Consider the following 16,259-nt stretch of genomic DNA (forward strand, 5'->3'; position numbering starts at 1 on the left):
TAAAGTGGTGGTACTACATCTCATGAAGAGGCAAAGGTAACCTATTAAATCTGAGAGAAAGAAAGGAGGGAGATGAACATAGCGTGTATCAATAGACATATTCGATTTATGGTGAAACTTCTTCCACTTCATTGAAAAGTGAAAGGGAAGGAGTAAGCTAAGGGGAAGGGAATACAGTAATTTCGAGGAAAAGGGATAAAATAAGGGGAGGATCTTTAAGGTGGGGGAGGGATCCTAAAAAGGGAGGGCTGTGAAAAGCAAGTGGTGTTTACCAGTTTAATACTGGATAGGAGGGTAAAAGGGAAGGAAAGGGGAAAAGCATAAGCAGGGGTTAATAGGATGGCAAGCAATATAGAATTAGTCGTTCTAACCATAAATGTGAATGGGGCAAACTGCCTCATAAAGAGGAAGCAGTTAGCAGACTGGATTAAAAGTCAGAATCCTACTATATGTTGTTTACAGGAAACACACCTGAAACAGGATGAGACATTCAAACTAAAAGTAAAAGGGTGGAGCAGAATCTATTATGCTTCAGGCAAAACCAAAAAAGCCGGAGTAGCCATCCTCATCTCAGATCAAGCAAAAACAAAAATTGATCTAATTAAAAGAGATAAGGAAGGGCATTATATCCTGCTAAAGGGACGCATCAATAGTGAAGCAGTATCAATATTAAACATGAATGCACCAAGTGGTGCAGCATCTAAATTCTTAAAAGAGAAATTAAGAGAGCTGCAAGAGGAAATAGATAGCAAAACTATAATAGCGGGAGATCTCAACCTTGCACTATCAGAATTAGATAAATCAAACCACAAAATAAATAAGAAAGAAGTCAAAGAGGTAAATAGAATACTAGAAAAGTTTGATATGATAGATCTTTGGCGAAAGCTAAATGGAGACAGAAAGGAATATACTTTCTTCTCAGCAGTTCATGGAACCTATACAAAAATTGATCATATACTAGGGCATAAAAACCTCAAAATCAAATGCAGTAAGGCAGAAATAGTAAATGCATCCTTTTCAGACCATAATGCAATCAAAATAACATTTAATAAAAAGCCAGGGGAAAATAGACCAAAAAATAATTGGAAACTAAATAATCTTATACTAAAAAATGATTGGGTAAAACAGCAAATCATAGACATAATTAATAACTTCACCCAAGAAAATGACAATAATGAGACATCATACCAAAATGTGTGGGATACAGCCAAAGCAGTAATTAGGGGAAGTTTTATATCTCTACAGGCCTACTTGCATAAAGTAGAGAAAGAGAGGGCCAATGAATTGGGTTTACAACTAAAATTGCTAGAAAAGGAACAAATTAAAAACCCCCAGACAAACACAAAACTTGAAATTCAAAAAATAAAAGGTGAGATTAATAAAATTGAAAGTAAAAAAACTATTGAATTAATTAATAAAACTAAGAGTTGGTTTTATGAAAAAACCAACAAAATAGACAAACCCTTAGTAAACCTGATTAAAAAAAGGAAAGAGAAAAAGCAAATTGATAGTCTTGAAAATGAAAAGGGTGAACTCACCACTAATGAAGAGGAAATTAGAACAATTGTTAGGAGCTACTTTGCTCAACTTTATGCCGATAAATTCGATAACTTAAATGAAATGGAAGAATACCTTCAAAAATATAGCTTGCCCAGATTAACAGAGGAAGAAGTAAGTAGTCTAAATAGTCCCATCTCAGAAAAAGAAATAGACCAAGCTATTAACCAACTTCCTAAGAAAAAGTCCCCAGGACCAGATGGATTTACAGGTGAATTCTACCAAACATTTAAAGCACAACTAACTCCAATGCTATGTAAACTATTTGAAAAAATAGGGATTGAAGGAGTCCTACCAAATTCCTTCTATGACACAGACATGGTACTGATACCTAAACCAGGTAGATCGAAAACTGAGAAAGAAAACTATAGACCAATTTCCTTAATGAATATTGATGCTAAAATCTTAAATAAGATATTAGCAAATAGACTTCACAAAATCATCCCCAGGATAATACACTATGACCAAGTGGGATTTATACCAGGAATGCAGGGCTGGTTTAATATTAGGAAAACTATTAGTATAATTGACCATATTAATAATCAAATTAATAAAAACCATATGATCATCTCAATAGATGCAGAAAAGGCATTTGATAAAATCCAACATCCATTCCTACTAAAAACGCTTGAGAGTATAGGAATAAATGGACTATTCCTTAAAATAATAAGGAGCATATATTTAAAACCTTCAGTAAACATCATATGTAATGGTGATAAACTAGAACCTTTCCCTGTAAGATCAGGAGTGAAACAAGGTTGCCCACTATCACCATTACTATTCAATATAGTACTAGAAACTCTAGCCTTGGCAATAAGAGCCGAGAAAGAGATCCAAGGAATTAGAGTAGGAAATGAAGAAATCAAATTGTCACTTTTCGCAGATGACATGATGGTATAGTTAGAGAACCCCAAAGACTCTGCTAAAAAGCTATTAGAAATAATTCAGAATTTTAGCAAAGTCGCAGGATACAAAATAAATCCACATAAATCCTCAGGATTTTTATACATTACCAACACAATCCAACAGCAAGAGATACAAAGAGAAATTCCATTCAAAATAACAGTCGATAGTATCAAATATTTGGGAATATATCTACCAAAGGAGAGTCAGGAATTATATGAGCAAAATTACAAAACACTTGCCACAAAAATAAAGTCAGATTTAAATAATTGGAAAGACATTCAATGTTCTTGGATAGGCCGAGCGAATATAATAAAGATGACAATACTCCCCAAACTAATCTATTTATTTAGTGCTATACCAATCAGACTCCCAAGAAACTATTTTAATGACCTAGAAAAAATAACAACAAAATTCATATGGAAGAATAAAAGGTCGAGAATTGCAAGGGAACTAATGAAAAAAAAGTCAGAGGAAGGTGGTCTAAGTGTAGCTGATTTAAAGCTATATTATAAAGCAACAGTCACCAAAACCATTTGGTATTGGCTAAGAAATAGACTAGTTGATCAGTGGCATAGGTTAGGTTCACAGGACAAGATAGTGAATAAAAATAGCAATCTAATCTTTGACAAACCCAAAGATCCCAAATTTTGGGATAAGAATTCATTATTTGACAAAAACTGCTGGGAAAACTGGAAATTAGTATGGCAGAAACTAGGCATGGACCCACATTTAACACCACATACTAAGATTAGATCAAAATGGGTCCAAGATTTAGGCATAAAGAACGAAATCATAAATAAATTGGAGGAACATGGGATGGTTTACCTCTCAGACTTGTGGAGGAGGAAGGAGTTTGTGTCCAAGGGAGAACTAGAGACCATTATTGATCACAAAATAGAACATTTTGATTACACCAAATTAAAAAGTTTCTGCACAAACAAAACTAATGCAAACAAGATTAGAAGGGAAGTAACAAATTGGGAAAAAATTTTTACAGTTAAAGGTTCTGATAAAGGCCTCATCTCCAAAATATACAGAGAATTGACTTTAATTTATAAGAAATCAAGCCATTCTCCAATTGATAAATGGTCAAAGGATATGAACAGACAATTTTCAGATGATGAAATTAAAACTATTTCCACTCATATGAAAGAGTGTTCCAAATCACTATTGATCAGAGAAATGCAAATTAAGACAACTCTGAGGTATCATTACACACCTGTCAGATTGGCTAAGATGACAGGAACAAATAACGATGAATGTTGGAGGGGCTGTGGGAAAACTGGGACACTGATGCATTGTTGGTGGAGTTGTGAAAGAATCCAACCATTCTGGAGAGCAATCTGGAATTATGCCCAAAAAGTTATCAAAATATGCATACCCTTTGACCCAGCCATACTACTACTGGGCTTATACCCCAAGGAACTACTAGAGAAGGGAAAGGGTCCTGTATGTGCCAAAATGTTTGTGGCAGCCCTTTTCATAGTGGCTAGAAGCTGGAAGATGAATGGATGTCCATCAATTGGAGAATGGTTGGGTAAACTATGGTATATGAATGTTATGGAATATTATTGTTCTATAAGAAATGACCAACAGGAGAAATACAGAGAGGCTTGGAGAGACTTACATCAACTGATGCTGAGTGAAACGAGCAGAACCAGAAGATCATTATACACTTCAACAATGATACTGTACGAGGATGTATGCTGATGGAAGTGGATTTCTTCAACATAGAGAAGAGCTAATCCAATTCCAATTGATTAATGATGGACAGAACCAGCTACACCCAGAAAAGGAACACTGGGAAATGAATGTAAACTGTTATTTTTACCTTCTGAATCCAATTCTTCCTGTGCAACAAAAAATTCGGTTCTACACACATATATTGTATCTAAATTATACTGTAATATATTTAACATATATAAGACTGCTTGCCATCTGGGGGAGGGGGTTGGGGGAGGAAGGGAAAAAATCTGAATAGAAGTAAGTGCAAGGGATAATGTTGTAACAAATTACCCATGCATATGTACTGTCAAAAATGTTATAATTATAAAATAAAATAAAAAATTTAAAAAAAAAAAAAAAACAATGAATCAAATACTTACAGAATCAATGCTTTGCATGAACATGATGGAGGCTTTCTCAGTCTGAACTCTGTCAGGTATGAATACACAGTTTTGTTGAAATTTTCCTGTTTTGGGATCTATCCTGCATGATCTGGTGGAACAGCTCCCTCCAGTACATACGGTTACCTTATTTGTACCACTGATAGCATCAGAACATCTGAAAAGATATTAGGATTAGATTTTAAGAACATTAATTCATTTAAAACCACTCCAACCCATGTGTATCTCCAATGTTATCACATTAATTATTTCTTCAACAAAAGTGTGTATCAATAATCCCATTTAGGTAGTAAAGTCTCAGGTAGCCAGGAAAATCCATTTCTGTTTGGCAGAAAAATCATGGGGAATTTCAGGTGGGCTTCTTGGAATATCCCAAAGTTAGACTATCTGTAGACTGTCTGATTAATTGATATCCCTGACATCAAGGGAATGAGTTCCAGGCTCCTTATTATCATCTTCATGGGAATGAAGAAGTACTCATCCTGACCCAAGGCAATTCCAATAGACTTGTGGTAGAGAGTGCCATCCACATCCAGAGAGAGAACTGTGGAGACCAAATGTGGATCAAAGCATAATATTTTCACCTCTTTTGTATTGTTTGTTTGCTTGATTTTTCCCCTTACTTATTCTTTTTTTTCATTTCACTCTGATTTTTTTCACAGCATGACAAATATGGAAATATATTTAGAAGAATTATACATAATTAAGCTATATTAAATAGCCTGCTTCTTGGGATGGGGGAGGGTAAAAGAGAGGGAGAAAAGTTTGGGACACAAGGTTTTGCAAAAGTATATATTGAAAACTATCTTTATATGTATTTGGAAAAATAAAATACTATTATTTTTTTAAAAAGAGAAACTCCTCATTCTCAACAATTTTATTAGGTACTCAGAGTGATTATCATCACTAACATGTGGGGCAACTCAAGTTCTTTTTCTGTATTCCTAAAAATCTAATTTTCTATTGACCTTTTTCATAAGGTTTCATTCAATCATTAGATGAAAAATGTTCAAAAGAGCACCCTGTCTCAGGGATTTCTGGCCAATTATGCATATGGAAGAAACAAGGGCACCATGAACTCTCATATCCCTCCCAATTATGTGGCATTTATTTCACAAATACTTTGTGTTTATATTTACATGAGTACTTGTTGTTTCCCCCAAGCTATTTGAGATCCAAGATTGTTTCATTTTTTTCTCTGTCCTTAGCACCTAGGACAGCACCCAGAACCAAGCAGGTGTTTCTGTAAAAGTTGTGGATTGATTGATCCTAGAGCTTTTGTTAATCCAACAGAGAGAACAAGATAGATTTCCTGCATGAACTGGATAGCAGGTGTAACCCACACAAGGGTGCCAGCATTTTCTCTCCTTGAGAGTTATAATTACCCACTGTATTTAAGCATTGAGAAGTAATAAAATGTTCCTTGTGCTTCTTCCCCAAATCATACAATATCCTGAGGAATGGACTTATTGTCTATGAGAAGAAAGGGGAAAAGGGCCAGCTAGGTCCTTTGGTACAGTGAGAGTGTAGTATTCCACATTTGGAAGAATTTTTCTGTCTCTGCCTGTCAGAGTGTACAGCTGATATTCAGAGGAGGCAACAAGGACATGTACTGTCTATCTCTCTAGAGCTGGTTTGTCCTTGAGGCCATGTTTGCAAGTCTCTGTGTTCCAGACAGATGTAGCAACTCCAAAAAGTTAGTCTGTAATAATTTTGTGCCTCAGATTCAGAAAAATTTCTGTGCTTTGATATAACTGCCTCTGCTTTGAAGGATGTTGGGATAGGAGCCTGTAGTCTATAGATGAAAAGAAAAACAATCCTGATAACTGAAATATTTTAAAAATTATCTCAAGAGAAGATGCTTTCAGTCTAATGTGGGTTCCAAAAAGTTAAAAGATTATCATACCTTACTGGTACATTTTTTCCATTAAGCTTGTAGAAAGGTTCTGCTTTATTGTATTCCTCAAACACTCCCCACCTCAAATGGGCCCATTCATGAACTAAGATTTTTCCTGTAGAAATATATTTGAAATGCAAAAATACAATTACTTTTACAATTCAGCAATGTTGTGGGTATTTCCTCAGATCTATGTGAGTATTTTTCTGATCCGGCAGCTCATATCCTGGTTATGCTTTCTTATCTTGTGAAATTCCTTCCTTCCCTCCTTCCCTCCTTCCCTCCTTCCTTCCTTCCTTCCTTCCTTCCTTCCTTCCTTCCTTCCTTCCTTCCTTCCTTCCTTCCTTCCTTCCTTCCTTCCTTCCTTCCTTCCTTCCTTCCTTCCTTCCTTCCTTCCTTCCTTCCTTCCTTCCTTCCTTCCTTTCTTCCTTCCTATCTTTTGCTCTCGGATAATTGGATAGCTCTGTGATCTCACTAATTTAATTATAGTTATCAGTGGTACAGATCATTCATATTGGCCTATCTCATGTGATTCTACTCTCTTCGCTCCCAACACGAATCTATCAGAGAGCATCTAACCAGCATTCTGGGGAGGAGTAAATCTTTATACAGATTTCTTGACTTCATATAGATACTAATGGACTAACCTTCAGTTTTCCTGCACTTAGTATGTGCTACATGATGTCTTCATTTTCTTTCCCTTGGATATTTTGTCTTTGACATTAACATACCTAGAATGTACTTGTTCCTTGCCTCAGCTTTTCAAACTCTTTGTCTTCCTTTAAGGTTCAGCTCAAGCATTTCCTCTACCATGAAGCCTTCTCTAGTTTATCTCCCTGGTTGCCAATCCTTTCCCCCCTCACATTATTATGTATTATTCTTTTCTAGGAATATACTGACTAGCAATGTGTTTTAATAGAATGGATATTGGCTCAAGCCCAGCTGTTTATGGAATCTTGGACATAACACTGGGCTTCATTTTCATCAGGGACCAAACTCTTCTAGTTTAAAGCTTGTGAGCCTTTGATCTTCCATCTGATCATGTTACTTCCTGCTTAAAAACTTTGTTAACTCCCTATTACACTAGGATAAAATACAGAGCCCTAAATCCAATCTTTAGGGCTTCCAGATTCAACTTATTCTCCTTTATGGTCCACTTGGATTAAATAATTTACTGCTCACAGTTCAACTTCATTCTATTTCCTAGTCTTAGTATGCCCTCCCTTCTTATCAGTTTTTCAGAATCCTTATCTTCATTCAAAATTAAAATTTCATACCACCTCTTCTGTGAAGTGATCCTTGATCCCACCACCTACTAGTCACACCCAGTCTCTTTTTAAATATTCCTAAAACTTATTAGATGATCTCTCTTCTCTTTACTCCTTGCTCTGTTTTCTAATTCTCTGTATCCATTTTATATTTTTCCAGTAGGCTGTGGGATATATGAGGGTAAAGAATGTTTCATTTTTATTTCTGTATCTTCTGTACTTTATACACTGTCTTATATGTAATAAATAGTAATGTTTGTCAAACTTGTTAAAATTAGTTCTATTTGATTCCTATCATTTTGATAACTTGTTATATTTAGACAACTGAATTCTTATGGAGAAAATATAGATTCTTGGGTTCCTATTGAATGTTATGCCAATTCATAAAGGTTTTTTTTTTTTTTTTTGGTCTTTTGCTGAGGCTGGGGTTAAGTGACTTGTCCAGGGTCACACAGCTAGGAAGTGTTAAGTGTCTGAGACTAGATTTGAACTCAGGTCCTCCTGAATTCAGGACTGATGCTCTATCCACTGCGCCACCTAGCTGCCCCCAATTCATAAAATTTTGATAAGATAAATATTTGAAGTGAGTATGTACCCTAGAAAAGCGGTCTCTAAAATAGTGCCCCAGATCCCTGGGGAGCCAAGAGGTGTCCCAGAGGTTTCTAAGGTGGATCTTCTTCTCCCATTATATGATTTTACTTGTAATCTATCAGGTCCCCTGGATTTAATTGCCATCTTTTTGTGCTGATTCTCACATCCACCTATTTCCACTGACTCTGTTGACCTCTAGTCTCCCATCTCCAACTGCCTTTCAGACATCTCAAACTCATTTCCAGTAGAGATCTTAAACTCAGTATGTCCAAAACTGAATTTATTCTCTTTTATCTTAACCCCCTCCTCTCCTTTCCTCTCCTAGTATAGAGGGCAACACCATAATCCTAGTTCCTGATGCTCAGAATTTATAAATCCTCTAGGATTCTTCATTTTGTCTCACTCCCAACATCCCATGTGTTTCCAAGACCCATTAATTTTGCCTTTTCAGCGTCTCTTGAATATGCTCCTTTCTCCTTTGATGCTGTCAGCATTCAGAGTGCAGGCCCTCATCACCTCAAACCTAGACTGTTGCAATAGCCTCCTGGTAGATCTGTCTGCCTTCAAGCTCTCCAATCCAACCTCCATTCAGCCACTAAAGTGATCATTCATAGTTTTTTAACTGTTGGGGAAAGCAATCAAAAAAGCTTTAGAGGGCACTGATTTAAAACAATTACATTTCTAAAGGAGAAGTAAACTACTGCTATATGAAAAGAAGGAATGGCCCTCCAATCTTTTTGACTAATTTACATTTTCATATCAAGAAAATCATAGTCTATATATAGTGCAACCTAAGTTATGAAATATGCTGCATACATGATGTAATCCTAGACTTTCATCAGTAACTTTACCTGGTGGTCCATACTCATTCAACTTTTTCCCCAATATGATGTCAGGAGTTAAATAAATTCTTTCTCCCATCTCTCCACACAGTCCATTTTGCTGAGTTCGTGGAGCATCATTGACTGGAGGATTAGGGACTTCAATGAAGATATCCGCCTAGAAATGTATTATTTTTTAGATTTTTTAATTACAAAGAACATGATAAATAAAATTTAGATAGAAAGATTCTTAAAAAATTATTAGAAAATTATATTTCAAAAATTTTTTTAATTTTAAAATTTCTAAAAAAATTTAAACCTAATGTTTAATACAAATAATACTTAATAAAGATAAGAGATGATCTTACATTATTGTATGTCTCAAGTTTTGGTTTCTCATAGTCTGGTTTTGTCTGCCACGTCTTAGGAATTAAGATGGAGACTCCTTTGAAATAAAATCTTTTTTCCGTGGCCTCATACAGGTAATTTGAAGCCTTTGACACCATGTCCTATATGGAAAGAAAAAATAAATAAGGAAATCTGACTGCTGACAAATGGATAAGAAACCAATTATTTAACTTTACAATGTAGATAGCTAGTATTAAATGACTACAGCATTTTAATCAAATAAAAATAGAAAATAGAAAAATGTTGATGAGCTTATATTAGAGTAGGAGTCTGGTGTTTTGTGTTCAAGGGTTGAACCTACTAACCTAAACTCAGTTTGACAAACAGCTTTTAAGTACCTAACATTTGCAAAATAGATAGAAAGATGGCTATGGGGAAGATCTTGCTATTTAGAAGTTTACAACTCAATGGGAAGTGGGATGGGGGAGAGCCATATATGCAAATAGTTATAATACAAAGGAAAATATGATAAATGTAAGAAGATACTTGATGTGCTTTGAACAATATGAGCCCTGCTCTCTTCCAGCTGGGGGGATTCATGGAGGAAATGACACTTGGCTGTGTGACCTTTGACAAATCATTGAACCTGTAAATGTCCCTAGCAAAATTTTAAGACCATTAGAAAGCAGTTGTTAATCTGTAGTGGTTCATTGGGGTTCTTCTCTTCTCTTAGAGTCTGCAAAAAATTGTTTTTGTTTTTAAACATATTGATTTCTATAGGGCTCCTAAATAGGCACAAATTTCTTTGTGGAGATCCTGCAGCTTTGTCATTTCCAACCAACAAAGTTGTATCTCTGTCCAAAGGCACACCAAACATTATTATCCCCAATTTCTAGATGAGGCAACTGATGATGCCTTGAAAGGTTAATAAACAGTAGAGGGAAAATCCAGATTTTCTGCCTCTTCTTTTATGTCCAACTACCTCTCCCCAGCCATCCTTTAGCTGAACAAAACCTCTTCCATTGAGAGAAGCTTTCTTACCTTTATGTGTTGAATAAGTTTATCATCCTCTGGCAGATTTTGGTCAATGGCAATGATAATATTTTCATAGCCATTGTTATTCAGCTGAATGAGGGAAGCAGTTGTCCCCCTTAGTAGGTACAAGGTCAAGGTGAAGATAACATTCTTAAAGGACCCCATCATTGCATGTCAGAATGTTGGTCCTGGAGGTCCTTCTCTTTCTGTGTCCTTCTTTTACTCTGTCTTTATATACATATATATATATGTAGAAAACACAAAATTTTTCAAGTTATCAATGTTGATTTATTATTGCTCTTTAAACACCCTTCCAGATAATTATTCTATATTTTTATCACGATTATTCTTGTCTCTATTCCAGAGAATAACGTGGCCACACATTTTGTGTACACTCAAATATTTCTTTTTGGATAGGGCATTGTGGGGCAATCAACCAAACCATTTGTTGAGATTGAGGGTGTGGGAGTTCCACACCCCAGTTCACCAGAATGGACACACACTTATACACTATCAGAACAGCTGGTTAGCCAAGGCAGATATTATGCTTGCGATTGTTTGCCCTGTCTGGGACCCTGATTCTTCTCAGCAGAGAGGTCTGACAATTCAACTAGCAGTAATAAAGGTGAAAAGGAAATAGTGTTGTGGAAAGAGCATGAAATTTGGAATTAGTGACTTGCCTTTGAATTCTGGCCCTATCATTCACTTGATCTGTATGACTGGGTATTTTGCATTCCTTTTCTTGATTTTAGTATCTTAATAAATGAAATGATGATTTCTAAGCTTCCTTTAATCCTGTGATCCCTGAGATATTATTTTTCCCCATTAAAATATAAGGTTCTTGAGGGCAGAGCCTATCTTACTTGCTTAATACCATTTAGTAGAGTACCTGGAACATAACCTCTGTCTTCCTCAGTTTTCTCAACTGTAAAAGGGCATAATAATTGTACTTACTTCCCACTCTTGTAAAAATCAAATGATCTAACATCAGCAAAATGCTATGTAAACTTTAAAAGCTATGCTCGGGATATATAGATATACTAGCTAGTATTGTTGTTATCTGTTCAAGCTATCACTGCATGCCTCTGTTTCCACATCTGCAAAGTAAAGTGCTTAATAGCAACTGGGATCTTACTCACCAGTTAAGTTCTAAATCCTAATGTTCTTTGATCTGGCAATTCTATTTGATTAGAACATTTCAACCAATAAAGTTCTGTTTACCATCCTTGTTATTACTCTTTTCTGTTCCCCTCAAAATTCCTTCTTTTAACCTTATTGCATATTGCCCCTAGACTTCTTTTAGATCTTGTCTGTCTCAATCCCCTCATTACATAGTGTGGTCCCAAACATAAACTTTCTTTTTCTGTCTCATTGCTCAAAAATTTTTTCCTCATAAGGAAATCAACATATGTTTTATTTGGGGAATTGGTTTAGTCTTGGCATTTTATTGTCTAATTGTCAACATTTTTGGAGGCTCTGCCTGATAGAAGTTGGAGAACTATATACTCTGAAGCTCAGCAGTCTCGCTTACACAGATGAAGTGAATTGAATGAAGCTGCACAGTTAGTGACAAAAAGATTCCAAATCTAGTGGCCTTTGCAACATTATCATTAGATGAAGTGAGATAATATAGGTAAACTGTCTTTGCAAACCTTAAAGTGCTTCATAAATTCTAATGGTGGTGATGATGATGATGATGATGATATAGCTCACAGGTTAGAATGCTTTGAGCAAAGATCCTGAAAGTAACAGTAATTAATAATTTATGGGCATATTCAAACCATTTACTTCTTAGGTGTTATAGTAAGTAGTTCTAATATTTGTTTATTGGGTTTTGCCTGATAAACAGAGATAATCTGATATAGGGCCACAACAAATAAGACAAGGGAAATATCTAATATTGGTAAGGTGTTCTGGATCATACCCAGGGATAAACTTGAAAAAGAAAGATGAGCAACAATATAGAAACTGTATATAGAGAAGTTACATCTCTATCAAGGTGCAAATTAATTGCTCCTCCCCACCATATTGTTTCCTATACATATGATTTCCATAGGACCTTTCATGGCATGGATGGACTCAAAAAGCACTTGATGATTTCTTTTTATTCAGACCAATGCTATACAACCACAAATAAAGGATTATGGTAAGATATTTAATGGAAGAGTTGTCAAGGTCAACATGTAAGGGATGGTTTGCGGATGTAATGGGGTAGCTTTATCAAGGATGATTTATCTGTTTTCTGGAGCTAAAGAGCTATTGGGATTGGTAGACATAGAATAAATGAGTCCAAAGTATAAAAACTAAAGTATCAACAAAAATCAAAGAATATAAGCAATATTAGTCATCCAAGGAAAGGTGAAACCACAGTTTAATTGACACATGAAGGTGTGTGATTTAGTATATGGACAATTATTTTTTAAAATTATTATTAGTTTAGAATTTGGGGATTGAAGAGCTGGTTATATGTGGGTACTCCTTTTGATGTAGATATAATCTCAATATCTCCCTGTTTTATGTTGCTCTTTTCCTAGTTCTTCCACAAATTCCCAATAAATATCTATTCAACATATTAGAAACTTCCTTTTAATTAATTCATATCTTACCACATGCAAAATGGTGCAGACAAAGAAAACTGGCTTTAGAACCAATGAGACCTAAATTACAATCCTGCCTCTGACACATCCTGATTATGTAACCCTGGCTAAATCATTGTCTCTGGGCTCTTGCTCTAGGCAACTCTCTAAAACTATAAATTGCAGAGAAAGTGTCCACCTGGATTGATTGAGAGAGTTTCCTAATATGGGAGTTCTTCATACCAATGAAATGACAGATTCAGTCCTGGGTTCCTCTCCCTCAGAAGTACCACTGGACCAATTGGACTGCCTGTTTTTTGTCAATCATTCTTGTAACATAATGAGGCTATATTTAGTTCTAGTCACCCAAGTTCTCCGTAATGTCCTTTAGAGCTTTTCTTGAGTGGAAGTCAATGTTGAGGATATACTTCTGTGTATTTATTCTTGTTACGTATTTATGTGGCAACTGGATATAGAGTGGCAAACCTGGAGTCATTTAATTGTGTTTTCCAAAGTTTTCTCATCCGTAAAATGGAGATAGTAATAGCACCCAAGGTTCTTGTGAAGATGAAATGAAGTGATAATTATAAGGGACTTAGTACAGTGCTTGGAATATAGTAGATGCCCCATAAATGTTGATTATTATTATTATTATTATTATTATTATGTGCCTTTGGGGACATTTCTATTCTTAAATATCCTGATATCATTGTGCTCTATGACTGACAGTAACGAAGAGTATTTAAATAAGTGACTTTTCTGCTATAGAAAACAACTGGTGATCACTAAAAATTGAACAGTTTTCCAAATGAACTTCAGCTTGGTCTCCTATTCCTCAATTCTGGAAAGAGCTCAAACTTCCCTTAGATACACATGTTGGTGGAGTAATTCCACTAATGTAATTCCAGCCAATCTAGCTGTATGTCTGGGAAATAAGTTTTCATCTACTTTGTCTGTTATAGATGATTAGACCAATATCTTTCATGTGCTGAGAAATTTTTATAGAATTTTGAGAGCTGATGTAATTAATACAATATAACTTGTGCATATGGACTTTTGCAGAACTTCACTATCAATAAGAAAAGATAATAGAATATGAATACAAAAGCCTGGAGTAGTGCTTTAGGGGTAATGATTGAGTTTAGAGCAGAGATGTAAGGACAACCAAAAGGGTTTTTTTTGTTTTTTTTTGCTATATTTTGAAAAAAGAAATGAATAGAACCTATGCTTAGGACAAATGGGATGATAATTGTCAACAGAGAGATCTTATTTTATTTTCTCTGAGAAAGTTTCAGTTAAATATTAGGAAGTCTCATAGGTATTCCTTGGAGAGGTGAGGAAAGGAGTTGGTTTTGTTGGTTTTTACCATACTCTCCACCCAGATTGATTTTTTTTTTTACTAAGTAAAAAGGCCATTCTGTGACTCATTTCTTGCCTAGCCTTACTGAATGGGTAGTTGTCGCAGTCACACTGAATCTTGTTAAAGACCTTAGCTAAAGAAGGTCAAGGTTTCCCACTGTATCCAGGTCCATCTCTGGTCATACTGGTCTGTATTCTTGCCTCTGGACCCAGGCGGTTGTGGAGGAGAAAGTGAGGCTGGTGACTTGGCAGAGCTCTTCCTTACTCCAATTCACTTACATGTAAGTTCAAAAAAGAATGAGGGTAAAAACATATCAGTCATTAGCATATGTTCATAAAAGATTGGTGGTCAAGTGGTGAGAAGGGATAAAACAGGTGGCTGTCTTGAATGTCCTACTGGTATCCTTTTGAGGTGAAGAAAAATTGAGAGAGATCCCCAAGATATTAGGTGGATAACTCTGCTCTGTTGTTTCAGCCTGCTGCCATTGCTACCAGTTCCACCACAACCTGGCAGAACAGAGAATGCTGGAACCAAACCTAGAGTCCCTATATATGTGAGCAATAGAATAAGGAGACAGAGTAACCAGAGCCACTCTTCCTGTTGGGAACAGAACCGGTTACTACTTCTTCTCGGTCCTTGAATCATATCCTTATGTTCTCCCAGCTGAGTACTCAGCCTCCATCCCTAATATGTGTTTCTTTTATAGTCTGTTTTTCTGTTTTAAGACTGGTTGATCTAAGATTTAAAAAAGAAGGAACCAAAGATTTCATTACTGATCAATGTGCTTTGGGCATTCAGAGACAGCTGGGTGTGAAGCCATAGGTGATAAGGTACAAAGGAGAGAGCTAACATTTACATAGCATTTACTATTTTCCAGCAACTGTGTTAAATGTTTTCCATCGATGATCTGACTTAATGTTCAAAACCACCCTGGGAGGTAGAAGCTTCTTGCATCCTTATTTTACAGATGAAAGAAGAAACTGAGGCAAACAGAAATTAAGTGATTTGCCCAAGGTCACATAGCTAGTAAATATCTGAAGCTAGATTTGAACTTGGGTTTTTCTTTTTTTTTATTAATTTTATAATTATAAAAATTTTGGACAGTATATATGTATGAGTAATTTTTTTTATAACATTATCCCTTGTATCCATTTTTCCAGATTTTCCCTTTCCTCCCTCTACTTCCTCCCCTAGATGACAAGTAATCCCATACATTTTACATGTGCTACAATATAACCTAGATATAATATATGTGTATAAATCAAATTTTCTTGTTGCATGTTAAGTATTGAATTCCGAAGGTATAAGTAACCTGGGTAGATAGACAGTGGTGCTAATAGTTTACATTCAATTCCCAGTGTTCCTTCTCTGGGTGTATTTGCTTCTGTCCATCACTGATCAACTGGAAGTGAGTTGGATCTTCTTTATGTTGAAGATTTCCACTTCCATCAGCATACATCCTCATACAGTATCATTGCTGAAGTGTACAGCGATCTTCTGGTTCTGCTCATTTCACTCAGCATCAGTTGATGTAAGTCTCTCCAAGCCTTTCTGTATTCTTCCTGCTGGTCATTTCTTACAGAACAATAATATTCCATAGCCTTCATATACCATAATTTACCCAACTATTCTCCAATTGATGGACATCCATTCATCTTCCAGTTTCTAGCCACTATGAAAAGGGCTGCCACAAACATTTTGGCACATACAGGTCCCTTTCCGCTCTTTAGTATTTCCTTGGGATATAAGCCCAGTAGTAGTACTGCTGGATCAA

The 16,259-nt window shown here is 35.7% G+C and overlaps 1 protein-coding gene across 1 annotated transcript in view; it reads right to left on the minus strand.

The window, feature by feature from the left end:
• The window catches only part of LOC141541821 (calcium-activated chloride channel regulator 1-like), a 32,410-nt gene extending 21,631 nt beyond the window's left edge, over positions 1–10,779 (minus strand). Inside the window, exons 1-5 of the mRNA XM_074266324.1 lie at positions 10,556–10,779; positions 9,535–9,675; positions 9,197–9,344; positions 6,496–6,601; positions 4,569–4,746 (exon numbers count right to left, since the gene is read on the minus strand). Of these exons, the coding sequence (XP_074122425.1) occupies positions 4,569–4,746; positions 6,496–6,601; positions 9,197–9,344; positions 9,535–9,675; positions 10,556–10,717 (735 nt within the window). The 5' untranslated portion in view covers positions 10,718–10,779. The remainder of the gene's footprint in view (positions 1–4,568; positions 4,747–6,495; positions 6,602–9,196; positions 9,345–9,534; positions 9,676–10,555) is intronic.
• Between the last annotated feature and the right edge of the window lie 5,480 nt (positions 10,780–16,259).

Source organism: Sminthopsis crassicaudata, chromosome 4, assembly GCF_048593235.1.
Source record: "Sminthopsis crassicaudata isolate SCR6 chromosome 4, ASM4859323v1, whole genome shotgun sequence".
Classification (NCBI taxonomy): domain Eukaryota; kingdom Metazoa; phylum Chordata; class Mammalia; order Dasyuromorphia; family Dasyuridae; genus Sminthopsis; species Sminthopsis crassicaudata.